Here is a 17,125-nt window from a genome sequence, read left to right on the forward strand (position 1 = left end):
TTTTATAATAATATCTCATTTTTAACTTATTTTTTGAAATTCTTTTATGGAAGAGGTATAGGAAAGTGAGCACGACACCCTAGTATCAAGTGTGCTAGCGAGTTGAGAACCGTTGAATTTAATTAATTTAATTTCAACCATTGGATTTGCATATAATTTTATAGGGGAGAGTAACCTAAGTCTGCTAAAATACACTGATAAACCTGACAAATATTTTCCGATTCAGCGTACGTACCTCTCTCTCTCTCTCTCTCTCTCTCTCACCAACTCCTTGTGCATCGTCGGCCTCCTCGCAGTGGTCAAGACCAGTTCTTGGCCACCGGTGTAAACACCACCCTTCTCCTACAACTCATAATCTGCCGCCAATCTCAAGTCGTCCCCTTTCCCTTTGTCGGCCCCGCCCTCTGCATCTCACGCCCATCCCCCTGTTCTCCTAATACAACTTCTTGTTTATTACTCTTTCAGAAATCCTAGGTAGGGGGTAATGTGGAACTTTAGTGAGTACTGTGAAACTGAAATCTATATTATCTAAATCAATTTCTCTTTAAGTCGTTAGTATATAGTTCTGAGTAATCACTGATTGTTCTCCTCAAGGACTTAGTATGGTGTATCATTACTTAAAGTTTTCCTCATCTCTTCTTATAATATCTTCTTTGATCCAGCATAATCACAGCAAATGAAGCCATGGATCTTTGTTATAAAGACTGTTTTCACCTCAAATCCTTCTACCTCCAGGCAACTATTTGTTTTTGTCTGGTCTCTATCTGTTTCTTTTCTATGTTACAGACTTGCTGGAAGCAGCCAAACTGATAAAGATTCACTGAAACACCCAGTTATTACTTATTAAGGAGTTAAAACAAAACCAAAAGAAAAAAAGAAAACCCAAATTTTACTCTGTTCGTCTCTTCTTTCTCTTTTGCTTTTTCTTTCTTCGTTTGCTTCCTTTTTCCCTTCCTCCAGCCCCTTCTGCCTCTCTATTGAGTCCTCCGAAGCTTCAACTTTTGAGGGTTTTAATGCTCTCCCTTTGGTGGTCTATCCTATGCTGCGGGGCTCCTTTATATAAGGTTTCTGGTTCTGGGTTTCGAGAATGGTAAACTTAGATAAGCCACATGTGGGTGATGGAGTAGAATGGAGTCATCGTCGTTATTCGATAAGTGAAAGTGAATCAAATCAGTCCATCTGGATAGAGATCGATCGATCGATAAACTAATATCAAAATCTGATCAAAATCCATTACCGACCTCATCAAGCATTATTATTGATTTGAACTAATTTAGAATAAAGATCCAAAATCACTTTCAGAGAATTAAAAAAAAAAGAAAATCGAAATCCAAAGTCTAAATAGAAAATTAAAGTTTTTTTTCAAACGACAGCAACTGGAATCCATGATGTTTTCTTTGAACGGCAGCAACAAAGGCAATCTAGGTTGTAAATGACCAGAAAAAGGGGTGAACGGGCTCCGTTGCTCATCTGCTGCTCTAGATGTGATGGAGAGAGAGAGAGAGAGAGAGAGAGAGAGAGAGAGGCTAACACGTCAGGTATTTTTGGTAAAATTGACATGTCAGGTCAGAGTATATATAAAGGATGGTATATATGTTGTATTATAATACATTAAATAGAAGGCAGAAATTCAATTATCATAATCTGACGATTAATATTCGCTAGCACACCTGATACCAGAGTGTCCTGCTAACTTGCAAAAGGCCTTTTCCCTTCTTTTATATATATTATCTTAAAAACCTTTTTCGATTTTAAATAAAAGGCAATTAAAAAAAGGTATCTAATTCTAAGTCATTCTGACACTACCTTACTTAAATCAAGTTTGAATTACAATTTCAAAATCAGTATGAAATTTATTGCATTCGATCCAAAAAATTTAGGGTTTTTCTCAATGAAATATTGGGTTTTTCATATTTGAGGAGCTGATTCTAAGGGTTTTTGAGACCGATTTAAATCAGATTCGATACTAACCTATTCGATTCAATCCTGGATTAACCCTAGTTTGAATCAACGAACCACTTCCGAAAGCCAATCAGTCGCCTGAAGAAAATGTTTACTTCATCTACATCTCCTATTTAGCCACATTCACTATGCCCCAAGATATGTAGGTATTGGACTCATAATGCTTCTCCATTAAGATTGTGACACTAGCAAAACCCATCATACAAATATATAATGTCACTTCCATCAGAATTCAAGATCCGACAATCAATGAAAATATTCAATAAACAACTAATAAAATTTTCAATCGCACACTAACTAATTGATGTGGGATTAAAACTTCCCCCATTCCTGACCACGAAGCTATACTATGGGCTCTACTTGGTTGGTGCAGTGACAACGTGCTCTGATTTTATTTGATGGTACCCAACTTAAAAGTATGAGCATCAAAGTATGTGCACATTTCCTAGGATCATAAGCTCATTATTGTTACAAACTATCCAATCGAAGTGGGGCCAAAACCCATCATTCTTGGCCATTGAGTTGCACTCACTGTGTCAACACCTCAGCTTTTGGCCATGGATCCCATATGCGTGGTGCACTAACAACCCTCTTTGATACTATTTGATGAAATCCAACTTAAAAGCTTGAAGTTTTAGATTGAAAAAGTTCTTCCTAGGGTCATAAGCATGGTTTTAAGTATCTCCGATATCGATACGATACCCTCTGATATGTATCTTAAATTTAGTCGGCTGATACGATACACACCAATATGATACATTGAATTTTTTAAATCATTTCATATCGATATATATCCTACAATACATACCGATATGCATCAATACACCATTAATACACATCGATACGATACGACACGACATGCCTCGATAAGACTATGAAAAATATAAAATTGAGGTAAAATGTACGTTTCGGTATGTATTGGTACGTATCAGTGAGTATCGGTATGTATCAATCGATACGTATCAGTATATATCAGCACGTATCGATGAGTATCGATATATATATCGGTATGTATCGGTGAGTATCGATACGTATCGGTGCTACGGTCATATAATGGCCAATATGGGTAATTTTTCAGAAAAAAATGATTTTTTGAAGGGTTTTTGTTCTAAAGTTGCTGTCAGCCATATTTCTCTCTAACTAAAGTGGAAATTAAGGTTGAGAACAAGGATTTTACATTTATGGGACAACTACAGACCTTGAATTCTTAGTACGAGACCCTCAATTTAGTGTTTATGCATAATACATGTTATCAATAGCTTTTTTTAACAAATTATTTATGCAAAAGTGTTTAAAAAAATGTTTCCTATCCATTTATGTGTGTATCTTTAGCGTATCTTAGTGTATCTCCGATACGATACGATACCCTCCGATACGTATCTTAATTTTGGCCGACCGATACGACGACCGATACCGATACTTTAATCCTTGGTCATAAGCTTAGTAGTCGCACACTATCAAACCAATGTAAGGCTAAACCGCCTCCCCCCCAACCCCCCCCCCCCCCCCCCCCCCCCCCAACCCCCTCCCCCCCCTCCCTCCCTCCCTCCCTCCCTCCCTTCCTTCCTTCCTTCCTTCTTATTTCTAGTTATAGAGTTGATGCACTCGTTGCATCAACTTCCTCAGCTTTGAGCCATGGACCTCACACAACTAATGCATGAATAACCTGTTATAATACCATTTAGTACGATTAACCTAAAAACCCAAGCTTTAGGGTGAAAAGATCTTTCCCATGATCAGTGTTACTTTACAAATATATTCTTCAATTTAGTCTTTACCATTTAACCTCTGAAATGGAGATTTAGAAGTTATGATAAAAAAAATAAATAAAGAAATACTTGAAAGTAAAATATATGACAAAAGAAAGAGAGGGTGGAACTTTGGTACTGTTTGATAACGTTCCTAGAAACATGTTGCTATGTTTTTCTGTGCCAAGAAACAAAAAAACAATCATAAAACCGTTTGATAAATCCGTTTTGTTTCACTCGTTTTTAGGAACGTAAAAGGAAATTTATGATACAAGAAATGTGAATGGCGAAACATGTTACATTTGTTTCGCTGTTTTTAGAAACAAGTTGAGACCAAATTATTAGGGAAAGACCCAATAAAAAATCAATCAAAGGGCAACTCATTTATTAAACACTAAAAAATCCTTGAAAGTAGTCCTTAACGCCATTGTCGGCATTATAGATCTCAGTGTGAACGATCTAAAAAATAAGTTTGTCAAATACCAAAAAATAAAATAGAAACATAAAAAATTGTTTATAGACCTTAGTCATTTTATTAGTAGGTCGTGACATTCAGCCAAACCCATTAAATCATTAAAGTTAAAAGCTAAAATGCTACACACCAATCACATCTGAAAAAAGAAGGTAATTTTATTTTCCCCATATTTTATGGTTCCCCAAGCTTAAAGATACCATATGATATTTTTGGGATAGCGACATGTCAAGACGTCGTTTGTTTGTTAGCTAAAACCAAGCTAACATGAGATCGCAATCAAAAGTACACAGGATCACCCAATTCGGGGGGTGAATAGACAGGGTATGCGATGCATTCAAAAATTAATCAAGTACCACCTTGACCTATATTATTTTTTAATGCTACCATACAATATAAGAGAAAACGTTGGCATAGGCTAGTTTTACCATTTATTAGGGCAAAAGAACGCCCCGGTCGTCGTGCGCCCGGCTAATGTGGGTCAATAAGTGGTACACATGGGATTAACAAAGGATGAGGTTTTTGTGATTCATAGGGTTGAGGATGTCTTTTCAACACCATTTGTATTTGGTGTAGGAATCGCAAGATCAAGGAGAAATCTTTTCCTTATTCTTATATATGTGTGAGGGTCATCAGAAATACACAAAGAAATATCCGGAGGTGTGGAGGCAAGCTGACCATTTTGTCAGCCCATGTGTTTGGGTTCAGGGTTCACACTTTCTCACATAAACCATTTTTCTTTATTTACTGCTCCTTTGGTGCTATTGACACCCACTAATTTATCTCACACGATTGGTGTTGAATGACTCTATCTCTTCTCATAATATGATATGTGACTACAACATTCGCTGCATAATACAGTGTGAATTGGGAATGGAACCTAATATTCAATAAATTTGTTCCCTACGAGAATGGGGACGGGTTGGGAAGATAAGGATGATACGATACACACAGGATACACGTCGGTTCCCTATTATATCTAAGTAGCTTAATTAATTCATAATAAAGTTTAAAATTAATAAGTCCATTACCTCTCCATGAGATAAGGAGACAAACGAATATGGAACCATCTTCTATTCTTCCTTTCTTTATATGGACACCAACAATGTCCACAACAGCGAACAACCACACAACTTCATGTGCCGTGGTGGCCAACAAGAGGTCAAACCAACACCCTCACGCATTATCATGGTGCCATTAACACAAAAACAAGAAACACAACAGGATATTCTTTGAAACCTTATCCTTTTCCTTCTCCATGTGAGTGGAGAAAAGTCCAATTACAGAACACACATATTCACAAACACATTACAGATTATTGACTTCACATTTCAGAGAGAGAGAGAGAGAGAGAGAGAGAGAGAGAGAGAGAGAGAGGCATTATTCATCATATGCACAGAACAAGTGTACAGTTGAGATCCCCCTGGGCACCATCAATACTTTAAGCCCCAACAGAGGTGGCTGTGAACATGGAATCGATTTCGATTTCGCTCCTGGTTCGGCTAATCTTCCGATCCCCTTCTTTGGCTCTTGCAGCCCATATCTCTGGAACCACCTGTGGCAGATGGACCAAGTTCTCCACCATGTACCCACCCTCCGTGCTTTTCACTGGTTTTCCAACCTTCATCACCAAATCATCGACAGCAAACATCAGAAAAAATATTATTAAGGGTAAAATGGGCATTAGACGCCACGTGGTTCTCAATAAATATTGTTAATTTATTAGAGACATCATTTGTGATTCGTCCATGTGGAATCCATTAAACGAGTCTCGGTGTCCCCACGCAATATCTGAGGGTATTATAGTCATTTAAAATGATTCAAAGAGGAATGAAAATTGAGAACCAATCAAAAGGGAAAGGGCGATTACCAAAACAGTTCCAAGTCCCACCGCTTTTCCGGCGATGATATTCCGTTCGTTGTCGTCGAGAAACAGCTGGTTAAGTCGTAAAAGATAAATCAAAAAGTGAAAAAACACAAAAACAAATTATGAATAGAATGGAGTCGGTTGGTGGCGTACAGCACGGCGAGGATCCACGTGCGCGAACTCGAGAGCTATTTTCATGGCTTCCATCGAGGGTTTCAGAACAACGGGGAACTCATCGGTCCGACTAGATTTCGATAAGTTTGGATTTAGTGTCTCGAAGCAGATGATTTCGCTGAAGCAATCCTGTAATCCTAGCCTCTCCAACACTTTAATCGCATGGTTCCTGTCTGAATTCGTGAAAATCTGCCACCACGACAACAAAGATCCATGTAACGGGATTCAATTCCTGCTTCATACTCGTAATATTAACAGACGATCAATTCGGAAATGTTCAGTTTGAAATCCTTACGAGTTTTCGTTGGTTGATGCTCCGAATAAGGTTTCGTAATTGAGGATCTGGTTTGATCTTCTCGTATGGTAACCTCCCGTGCACGAAACTGTTAGGAGCAGGGACAAAAAAATGAAACTACTATTTTTAATGCAACAACCAACAAAGAAAGTCTTCAATAACCAGAGAACTCTCTAGAAATTCAACTAATAGACTTGTATTCAAATCTTACCCGTGATACTCGTCGGCATCGATATCATAGCCTAAAGCCTGTCACGAAATAAAGAAAATCGAGAACATCAAACATAAATGAAATTCTTTGATCTACTTATTTGGTTTTAAAGGATTTGAGTGAAAAAGATTACTCTTAGGCCGGCGAGAGAGCTTCCGTAGGTTTTAAAAAGCTCAACTCGAAGAAATGACGCTTTTTCCTCCGTAAATCCACATTTCTGCACAAGAAATTCTGCAGAAAAGGAAATAAAATTGTTAAATTAGTCAGAACTCATAGTTTCCAACTATGGAACTTTAATGTGGTTCACAATTTTAATTTACCCCCTACTTACCTTCAATGTTTCTCTTTAATGCTTCACCAATTCCGCTCTTCGAAGAGTATAAAGTATCATCAAGATCTGCCATACGCAGTTCCAAATGTTAAAATCAATTGTGAGAGCAAATGGAACCGAAAGAGAACGCAGAGAGAGAGAGAGAGAGAGAGAGAGAGAGAGAGAGAGAGAGATACCGAAAAGGAGGCAATCGAAGGGAGAGGTGGAGTCCCAAGCAGACTTGCTACATGAATCCATAATGACAGTGAAGAGGAGAAGAGAAGACGTATAGCTCAACCAACTTCAACTCCCAAAGAAGAAGAGAACGAGAAAACTAGAGGGAAACTTTAATCTCTTTGAGGATTAACAGAAAATGCAGACAACGAGCTTTCGAAAGGGAAGGAGAACACATATATATAGGCTTTTACGGATGAGGACCATGAGGCGACAGAAATAATATATATATTTACCAAAAAAAAAAGATAGAAATAATAAACAAACAAAGTAGTGGTAGATCTATCAGCTTTCACACCCTTTCAGGTTCAACTTTAGCTTTATTTTCATCACAATACCATGGTTAACACGACACTGGACCCCACACGCTAATGGGATTGGATAGGAACCAACGTCGCATACACCAGGACACGTGGAATTAACTTGTTATACCCTGTACCTGGGGGGCCTTCTCTGTTTTCTTTGGTCTGGTCATTTTTCAGAAGGTTCTGCGCAACCCGGAAGAATCTTTTTACTCAAGCCCTAATGTTTTTTTATTTTGGTAAATTACTCATGCCACTATTGCAACGTGTTAATTGTATTTTTTTTTTTTTTAAACAAAGACATCTGACTTCCAATTCAGCATATAAATCACGTGTAATGTATGTTTTTTTTTTTTTTTTCTCCCTTCTAGCATACTTAAGGACTATTTGTTGTGTTAAATAGATGGAAAATAGAAAAGTGAGGAGGATCCTTTGTCCACAGGTGATGTGACATGGAAGGAATGCATGTTCAGTAGCCGTGGCATTTTCTTTTGTTCATTGATGGAAATATTTCCCTGTCCACTGTTAATTTGATCTTGGAAGAAGTTTTCTTTCATTCATCGTGTGGAAAGAGTCATGTGATTGTGGGATAGTATTGTTCCTTCATCAACAAAACTTCATTCTCTTGATGAAATTGAAAATACCATTTTAGTCATCTAATGGTATTGATGGTCAGAAGCAAAGGATTTCTTTTACCGTATAAAGAAAATGATGTGATGAGCAATTTTATTTGTAATTCGAATGAAAGAATTTTTCTTCACCATGGGGATCGATGGCATCGGATTGAGGAAGGTAATTTCAACCTCATAAATAGGGGGGAGGGATTAGGGATAATATCGTTAACTTAAGAATCGACCCACAAGGTTACCACATTTGTGGAGAAGCTAGGTCGAAGGAAAATCTTTGCCTCATTAATAGAAATATAGAGAAGTATCATAGAGAGACATCATTAGAAGTTAATTCTTGAGTCCAATATGCGCCAATCATTCAATTACTCCCACACTTCCTATCTTCATCAAATAAATTATAAAGGAAGGGGTCAATCCTGATTCGTCAAATAGGGGTTGCTCAATGGGGGCTTTGTTCCCATCCAACGTCTTGTGTGTAAATTGTTCACCATACATGACCTAGTCTTGTGTGCAAATTGTTCACCATGCACGATCATGCACAAGATCTTTACCTAACTTTATGATATGAAGGGGAAAAAAAATGGATCCTCCATGTATTCAACCTTGACGCCAAAGGTTCTAGGCTTGGTAGAGGTAGAGGTAGAGGAGAAGAAAAAATATCCTCATAATGCCACCCATTGTACAAGTTCCATCTCATGTCTTCTCACATTTTATATGACACGGGCCACACAATCTCTCTACATATTAAATGTCTTGTATATAAATTGTTTCATTGGATGCTTAATTGGAAGAAAATTGTACCCTTTGTGTCGTCGAAAACCTATCAGCAATTCAGCATAGCCATGGCCCATCTTGATAAGCTTATTAAAAGGGTGCAACTTTTGGTTACCCAAGTGGTGAACTAATGTTGTAACTATCTTTTAAGTGCTCCTTATCTTCTTTCTTTTTTTACTTGGTAGAAGTGCTCTCTGTCTTAACCCCAAAAATATTTAATGCAATATTTATGTGAAATAAAAATGAATTATCAAAAGGTTGAAAATTATTTAATGTAATATTTATACGAAATGACAAGAATCATCCTTATTTGGAAAAAAAAAAAATGATAATGGTAGAAAAGTATGTTATCTTGAAAAGGGAAAAAAAAAAAAAAGGGTCAATCCTACCCTTTGGTTACAATAAGATTATCCCTATTAAAATAATAAAAGGAAAAAGGAATGCTAACTGATCGTGTGGTTTGTGCATCTTGATATAGGAGCCCACTAAGTTACACCCCCAAATGAAATCAAGAATCACATCCATAATAATGCTCCAACATAAACTTTCATTGGCCTTTTTGCAAGGGTCATATGACCATGTAGCAATCTCTGATCATAGTATAAATATTTGGGAAGTGGTTTGCTAGTTAGCAAATGCGTTTTTAAGGGCAAATTAGGTAGAGAAAACAAAAAACAGGGAGCTTTGTCGACTCTCATCAAATAGGAAAAAGGGGGAGGGGGGAATATTCTATTGGTGTGGTTTAACCACACCACAGATTCTCCTACCTGGTTGATAGACTAGTTGCAGCGGCATTTTTTTTTTCTTTCCTTTTGGTCAGAAAGCTGAAATATTATAAAGAGAAAGAAGACTCAAGTGAAACACCGAGCCACAACAAGAGACCTATTTACAATAAAAGGTGGAGGATGAATCCACCAAACTCGGGGAATTTTAAGTCTTTTGGCTTCCGAGGCAAGGAAATCCGCAAGGGAGTTGGAATCCCTATCGATAAAGCAGAATATAACACGGATGAAAGATCGGGACAAATTGACCACATCGGTGATGAGTGTGGAAGAGACCCAGTCAAGCGTTGATGGCCCACCGTTGAGGGCGGTGATTGCACTAAGATAATCTGATTTAATGATGATCCTTTGAAGCCCCAGACTTTGGGCAAGTAGCATACAGTCGTGGATAGCTTCCAGTTCAGTGGTAGATGCAAAGAAAGAGATGTGGCACTTGCATTTCGCCGCCAAGAAAATACCCCTGGGTCCTAAATAATTGAACCTCTTCCACCTGAGTTTGAGGTAGCCTCCCATGACCCGTCGCAGAAAATAGTGTAGAAATTATCGAGTTGAGGGTCGAGCATAAGATCGGCTGATGCAAAGGCGCGGTGCGAGCATCAGAGAGAGACTGTCCATGGCCTTCAGCGATCATGGTGGAGAAAGCATTGAAGGTTGATTCCAATGAGAGATCTGATAGAGCCCAATTTGTGTGCACAGATAAAACCCCAAGTCTATTATTTACATATAAAATTTGAACCCAAATAGAGTTTTTTTTTTTTTTTGTAAGAGACGCTTTCATTGAGAAGAAGATCGCGACCGAGCTGAGGCATCTTGGAGACACATCCTGAAGCCAAGGAGTGGATGTTTGCCAAACTGTCTTGTGTAAAACTGACAGGGCTTTTCGAGATTATGAGTCAGCAATGCTGGTGAGTTCCCTACTTACATGAAAAAAAGGAGATTACATCAAAATGAGATATCAAGTACCCAAATAGAATTTGTGAAGTGAAAAACATGAGATTATGAAAATCAAGACCATTGGAGTGTAAATTAAGTAATAATGCAACTTTGTATGGACATGTATGGTAATGCGTGCTAGTACACGAGAGTGTATTTGATTAAAAATTAGATTTTGAAATGTGACACCTGGGCTAACCATGGCATGTACTACCTATCCAATGTAGAAGAGTGCATTGTAGTGGTTAGAGTATCATAAGATCTAGGGACATGTATGGTGATGTGTGCCAATTCATGAGAACATAGTTTATAAGAAATTAGACTTTCAAATTTGACATGTAGCTAACCCAATACACGTATCAGCTGTTCAGTGATGAAAATTGTCAAATCATGTGAATGGTCGGGAAGGATCATGGCATGGGAACGATCAAGGCTGATACCATTCTGAAATGGATTGAATCTAAACGTATTAAATGAATCTATCCCTTCTTTTTTTTGAAAATCATTTTTTTAATACAATTTTACCCTTAAACCATACATGTGAAATGGGAATCAAAAGGTTAAGATAAGGATCGATCAAGCCGATACTATTCCCATCCAGCCAATTGGACCATGCTAGAACCATGGTCTTGATGAGCTTATCAAGTTTTTTTTTTCTTTTTTCCTATAGGATAAGGTTATCAAAGTCAGACCCTCTAAATTAGTTTTCTCTTAAGGCCCGTTTGTTTAGAGAGGAGTCTGGGGTGGGATTGTATGACACATGGGTCCCACATGTTGGTGGGGTGAACAACAAGAAAGGAAAAATTATGGAAAAGTATAATTTTCCCAACCCATGCTTGTTTGGTTGGCTTGGGAAAGTTAAACTTTACCACCCTATGTATGTTTGGATATCAAAATTTGTGATGGTAAAGTTGCTAAACTACAATATAATTACAAGAACACCATTATCAAATAACATGGTTACAATAAAATGTTGGATCCACCAATACTAATTAATTAATTAAATTTAAATAATAAAAAGTTATTCTAAAGAGGCCAATTGTGGTAATCCCTATCATAAAGCTGGTTGCAACACAAACAATCTGATACAATGAATTTAATGATTGCATCTCCAATCCATCAACAAATACTAATCAAATACTTAATTCAAATACTAAGAGCTCGTTTGGTATCGTTTTTGTTCCAGAAACGCCGTTTCGTGTCAAAAATGAAAATTTCAGTTTCTGTGTCAAAATACAGTTTTTAAACGAAAAAATAGTGTTTCAAAATTTCAGATTTTTATCGGGAACGATAATTTTTTTTTTTTTTGTAAAATGGAACGAAACTGGAAAGACGGAACTCCATTTTGGAGTTCCGTCTAATCTCGTTTTTTCAGTTTTTTTTTTTTTCACTTTTTGTTCCAAAAAAACAGAAACAGACCATAAGTGCACCAAACAGAAGATTCCATTTTTTCGTTCCAATAGAACGAAAAAACTCCAAAAATGTTTTTTTAGAACGATACCAAACAGAACCTAAGTCTAAAACCGATCTAAAAATTATTTAAAATGAGAAAGAGAAATACACTTTAATAAAAGTGAATTTAGTTCCTTCTGGGCAACTCTTGATCCACTACCCCCTTTCATTCTTTATTCGGCTGATCTTCATTCATATCTTCAATCTGAAAGGGTGGCAACAGTAACTCTTAACCTTGAAAATTGCTCATGCTCCCAAGCTACCTACAGCAGACTTGACAGCGTTAGCATAGACAACAAAAAATTACCATATAAAAGAGCATTGAATGCATATAATATGTCAGGAGAACAAGTCAAAAACTTTACATTCATTAGTTCAAGGAAACATTTTTACCAAAAAAAATTAGTTCAAGGAAATACACTACCAGTGACACAAGTTTATGATATTTGACAGGATACATTGAATGATTAAAATAATATGATGTAGACAAACAAGGATGAATTTATAACAGGATAATAACAAATTAACAGTTTTGTAAAACAATGCAAAGAAATTGGTTCTTGATCTTCTAATGAAATGTTTTTCTTCATAATTTCTCTATTTTAGTGATTGCATACCACTAATTTGTGAAGAATGACCCATTTTCCTGTTTTCTTTTGGATAAGAAAAAATAGAAAAATAAATTATTATATAGATTCGTTGTCATCCTAATTATACTTTTAGTAAGTTGGAATAACAGAGGCAAATGCTTCTCTTTATAGCATGCACTTGGATCAAAAGAAAGAGGAAGCTAAACAAAAAGGAAGAGAACACATACTTATAGATGGTTATAAGATAAAAATGAAAAGAATAAAAGGAATCAGGTGTTGATAGGAATGTGTTGATAGGAATGGAACTTCCATTTACATACTGCTGGAATCAAAAGAGAAGAATCGATTGAGATGAAAAGAGGGTTTTGTGAGGGGGGAAAAAAAATGAAGAGAAAAACTTCTTACCTCTGTCAGGGGAGAAAAAAACTGAGCACTATCCAACGTCTGTAGCCTTCCTATCTCTTGAATCATATCAAAGAAAAAAAAAATTAGAAATGGTTCTGTGGAAGAAGGTTTTGTGAGGAAAAACCCTAGGAAAGAGGAAAACTTCTTACCTCTGCCAGGAGAGTAAAAATTGAGCATCATCCCATTGTTGTAGCTTGCTTACCTCTGCTTCCTACCAAAGAAAAAATAAAGTTACAGATGAATTTGGAAGAGGGTTTTCCCTCGAAAAACCCTCTGAAAGAGAAATGCATCTAACCTCTGATGGGAGAAATAAAACAAAGCAATATCCCATGGAGCTTGGCATTCTTACCTTAGTTTGGAGAAGAAAAATGGAGTTGAAGGAGAGGCTGAGGCAGAACCCACTACCGTTGGAGACGATCGTTGATCTTGTCTTTCCCTTGTCTTTCCCAAAAGAGTCCCACCAATTTGGCGGGACTTTGAAACCAAAGGGGTGGGAGAAACAAATAACCGACAGGATTTCCTACCACACTAAAAATTATCCTATGCTTTTCCCACCCCTTTCATCCAAACAGTCATATTTACTCATTTTTGAGGGAAAAGTGTCATAAATCCCACGGCATTGCTCCCACCCCCATCAACTCTCTGCCAAACAAACGGACCTTGTGGGAATTATTAAGGAGACCACCCACCCAAAATGACTTGTTTATTTTGGAATTAAGGACAGCCAAAAGAAGCCGTAAGGCTGCCTCGGAAGTGACTCAATAGTTTTAAAATAAAATCGGATTGACTGAATCAGCCGATTCAAACTGGAATCAGCCAACATGATGGTGATTTCACCAGATTATTAAAAGGTTATCTACCCGATTCCAACCGATTCTAACCGGGTTTCAGCCATTTTCATCCAATTCCGACCACGATGCTTCAAAATAGTTTCAAAGAATAAACTATCCCATTTTAGACTATTTGAAGGATAAATTAGAAAAAAAAAAGGTAAAGCCATACGTGGTGGCCCATACTTTAAGGTTGATGCCTTGATGATAAAAACTGGCCGGTGGCTAAGGTGACAATAGGTTCGAATCGAACCGAATTATATTCATGACATAAAAATCAAATCAAAATCGATTTGATACTATTCGATTTCTTATCTAGTTTGTATATTATTTTTTTCGAATTCAGTATGGTGGAAATAATTGATGGCAAAAAGGTCGTAACACATACGTATAAATAATTTGCTAGTGTGTTTTTTAACTATCAAACGTTGATTTAATCATCTCATCTCAACCGTTGAATTGTTTTCCTAAATTATCTCTCCTCTTTCTATCCCCATCCCGCCTTCTCTGTCTCCCCTTCATCATGAACTCAGCCGCCTTCTCTCTCCCCTAGCTTCATCAATCAAGTTTTTCTCCTACTACAATCGCTTTTAATTGAATCTATCTTAATTTTCTGTTTCTTTTTACATGAGTTTCATCACTATAGTGAGATTTTGGTTTTCTATTTTTCTGATCTTGAAGCATTGATAATGAACGCAACTTGTTGAAAACTTTTATAAAAATTAAGTGGATCCAAGTTTCTATTGCAGCCTACAAAACATAGAGGAGATTACCCTATGCATAGTTTCATCACTATAGTGAGATTTTGGTTTTCTATTTTTATGATCTTGAAGCATTGATAATGAACGCAACTTGTTGAAAACTTTTATAAAAATTAAGTGGATCCAAGTTTCTATTGGAGCCTACAAAACATAGAGGAGATTACCCTCTGCATAGCCTAGAAAGCATCCCTCTCCGCATCTAACAACATCGTTTAAGATTACTTTAATGGAGCTGTTGCTCAATTGAAATTTACCTTAATGGCACCTTGTGAGAAGTGGGAGAGACAGAGCAGTGAAAGGGGGCACTGTGACTTTGCGGCAGAGGAGGGGATAAAAGAGAGAAAGAGTATGTAGGAATTGGGAAATAATGGAGAGAGAGAAGAAAAAGAAGAATAAAAATTGTAGAAGAAGCAGAGTCTTCATAAACTTCTCACCACAAAATACCGGATTAATAATTATAAAAAGCAATTAAAGACTCAGATTGAATTTATTGCCAAATGTGTGATTAACATAAGAAAAGGGGAAAAATAAGGTTGCAACACGTCCGTTCCACTACCACTTGCCCATAATTGATAAAACAAATAGAGTTCATAAAAGAATTTATTACCTCGTGATAATACATTCTCACAACTCCAAATTTGATATCTTTCATCAGTTTTTTTTACGCAACTCAACAATCTGAAGCCCCACAATCTAGGGATTCCCCTTTGCCATGGTTTAAGAAAAACATTATCTTTTGATGAAAAAAAAAAATCTCATAAATCATTATTCTTATCTATTTATTGGTAAATCCTCATTTGGGTGGGAAAAAAAAATTAACTTGCACCATGCTGAAAATACTCCATGGTTGCCGATGTTGGCATGAGAGAGTTAAAATAAGTTTGAGTAAGATATTAAGTATATAATTCAAATAATGGATTTCTTATTGACCCTTCAATAAAATGTCAAATAATCTGTAATTTTTTTTTTAAATAATAATATTGCTTACCAATAAGGTAAATTCCATCATTTCACATGTATATTGGAATGTGCAAAACGCCCTTTTTGAAAATGACGTAATGATAAGTCATTGTCTAATTATATTTGAAAACTTACCCCTGAAATAGAGAAATTTTTAAGAATTAGAATTACCGTTAGCTCGAGAATCACTGTTATCCCAATGTCGTATGAAAGATTGTATGATCCTCTAGAATCCCCCCAAAACTCCAAAACTTTATTTAGAAAGCCTATTTTAATGCCATTGGGGCCCTAATTAACCTTCGGCGCAACCTCTACCCTTGTCGTGGGTGTCCTTTTTAGACTATTGAGTATGCCTTGCTGCAGTAACCCCATGCCTTGCAAGAGTGGTTTGCCTCATGTATTTCTATGTGGATCGTGGCTCACTCTGGTGGGCTCGATTTCGCTTGGATATGTCTATCGAGCTTGATGAGAAAGTATTGAAAATAATCCAAAATAAAATTAGGGGGAATAATACTTATCTTATACCATAAACAAACCTAATCAGTCAATTGATGATAAACATCAAATACAGAATCAAAATCTGAAAATATATGGTGGAACTTAAAGAAGATGGCGGGCTGAGTTGTGCCGCCTGATATTTTCTTTAAGATTGTAACGCTCCTTATATGGTACAAATAGGGTTCTTGCAAATCAATCAGTTCCAAGATAAAACAATCATGTTGGCCCTTTCAATAATTATTGTACTCAGCTTATTGGGTTCTATCAGATGTGCTCAATCGAACAAAATAAAACCGTGGTAGATAAAGCCAAGAGAAAATGAGGTTGTGATTGTATTCCAACTAGGCAAAACTTCACTCCATATGTATGTTTGCGTAAGATATGCCTAATCACCAAATCTTTTTCCACAAAACATGTTTATTGACCATGCAATTATATCTTCCAATAGTTACACCGATCGTCATTTAAATGCCTATTAGGAAAATAACCACCCTCTAACAAATCTTGTTATAAAAATAAAAGGAAAATTATCTTGTAAAACCCCTATTTTTTAAATTTATTTGAGAAACTACCTTAAAAAAAATAAAAATGGCATGTATACGCCCTATTTAAAAAAAATTAATTACTTTTAAATACATTCCGTTAGCTCACAAGCATTAAGTGATGACATGTCATATTTGAAAATTTTCAAATGACAAGTTCTTGTCATTTTACCCTCTTGACTAATAAACCCATCTCCTTTCACCTTCATCGGCTTCTAGTCTCAGTTGAATAGAACAGAAAAATGCAGGCAGCCGCTGCTCTTCTTCTCTGTCTCTATCTCTCTGCAGCTTTTATAGTTTGTGAAGAAGATATCGGCTTCTCCATTCGAGTTAGGGCTTCAGCCTACTAATGTTCCAAATTAGGGCTTCATCTTGATGCTTCATCTTCTACAAT

The 17,125-nt window shown here is 36.6% G+C and overlaps 1 protein-coding gene across 1 annotated transcript; it reads right to left on the reverse strand.

Moving 5' to 3' along the window:
* Window positions 1-5,410: 5,410 nt before the first annotated feature.
* On the reverse strand, window positions 5,411-7,451 carry LOC122071232. The gene is made up of 8 exons (XM_042635552.1): window positions 7,237-7,451; window positions 7,061-7,126; window positions 6,863-6,960; window positions 6,730-6,767; window positions 6,519-6,606; window positions 6,203-6,412; window positions 6,053-6,118; window positions 5,411-5,803 (listed from the first exon to the last, which is right to left on the reverse strand). Exons 1-8 carry the CDS (start codon window positions 7,295-7,297, stop codon window positions 5,624-5,626), a joined length of 807 nt encoding a protein of 268 aa, XP_042491486.1. The 5' UTR covers window positions 7,298-7,451; the 3' UTR covers window positions 5,411-5,623.
* Between the last annotated feature and the right edge of the window lie 9,674 nt (window positions 7,452-17,125).

The sequence above is a fragment of the Macadamia integrifolia genome, unplaced genomic scaffold, assembly GCF_013358625.1.
Source record: "Macadamia integrifolia cultivar HAES 741 unplaced genomic scaffold, SCU_Mint_v3 scaffold_198A, whole genome shotgun sequence".
Taxonomy (NCBI): domain Eukaryota; kingdom Viridiplantae; phylum Streptophyta; class Magnoliopsida; order Proteales; family Proteaceae; genus Macadamia; species Macadamia integrifolia.

Bases quoted from the DNA above. Each gene is read 5' to 3' on its own strand.
- LOC122071232 (XM_042635552.1), bottom strand. From the start codon at position 7,297: ATGGATTCATGTAGCAAGTCTGCTTGGGACTCCACCTCTCCCTTCGAT. The intron at 6,413-6,518 runs GTAAGGATTTCA...TCGTGGTGGCAG, and splicing joins GCATCAACCAACGAAAACTC to ATTTTCACGAATTCAGACAG. The intron at 6,119-6,202 runs GTACGCCACCAA...CGACTTAACCAG, and splicing joins ACGTGGATCCTCGCCGTGCT to CTGTTTCTCGACGACAACGA.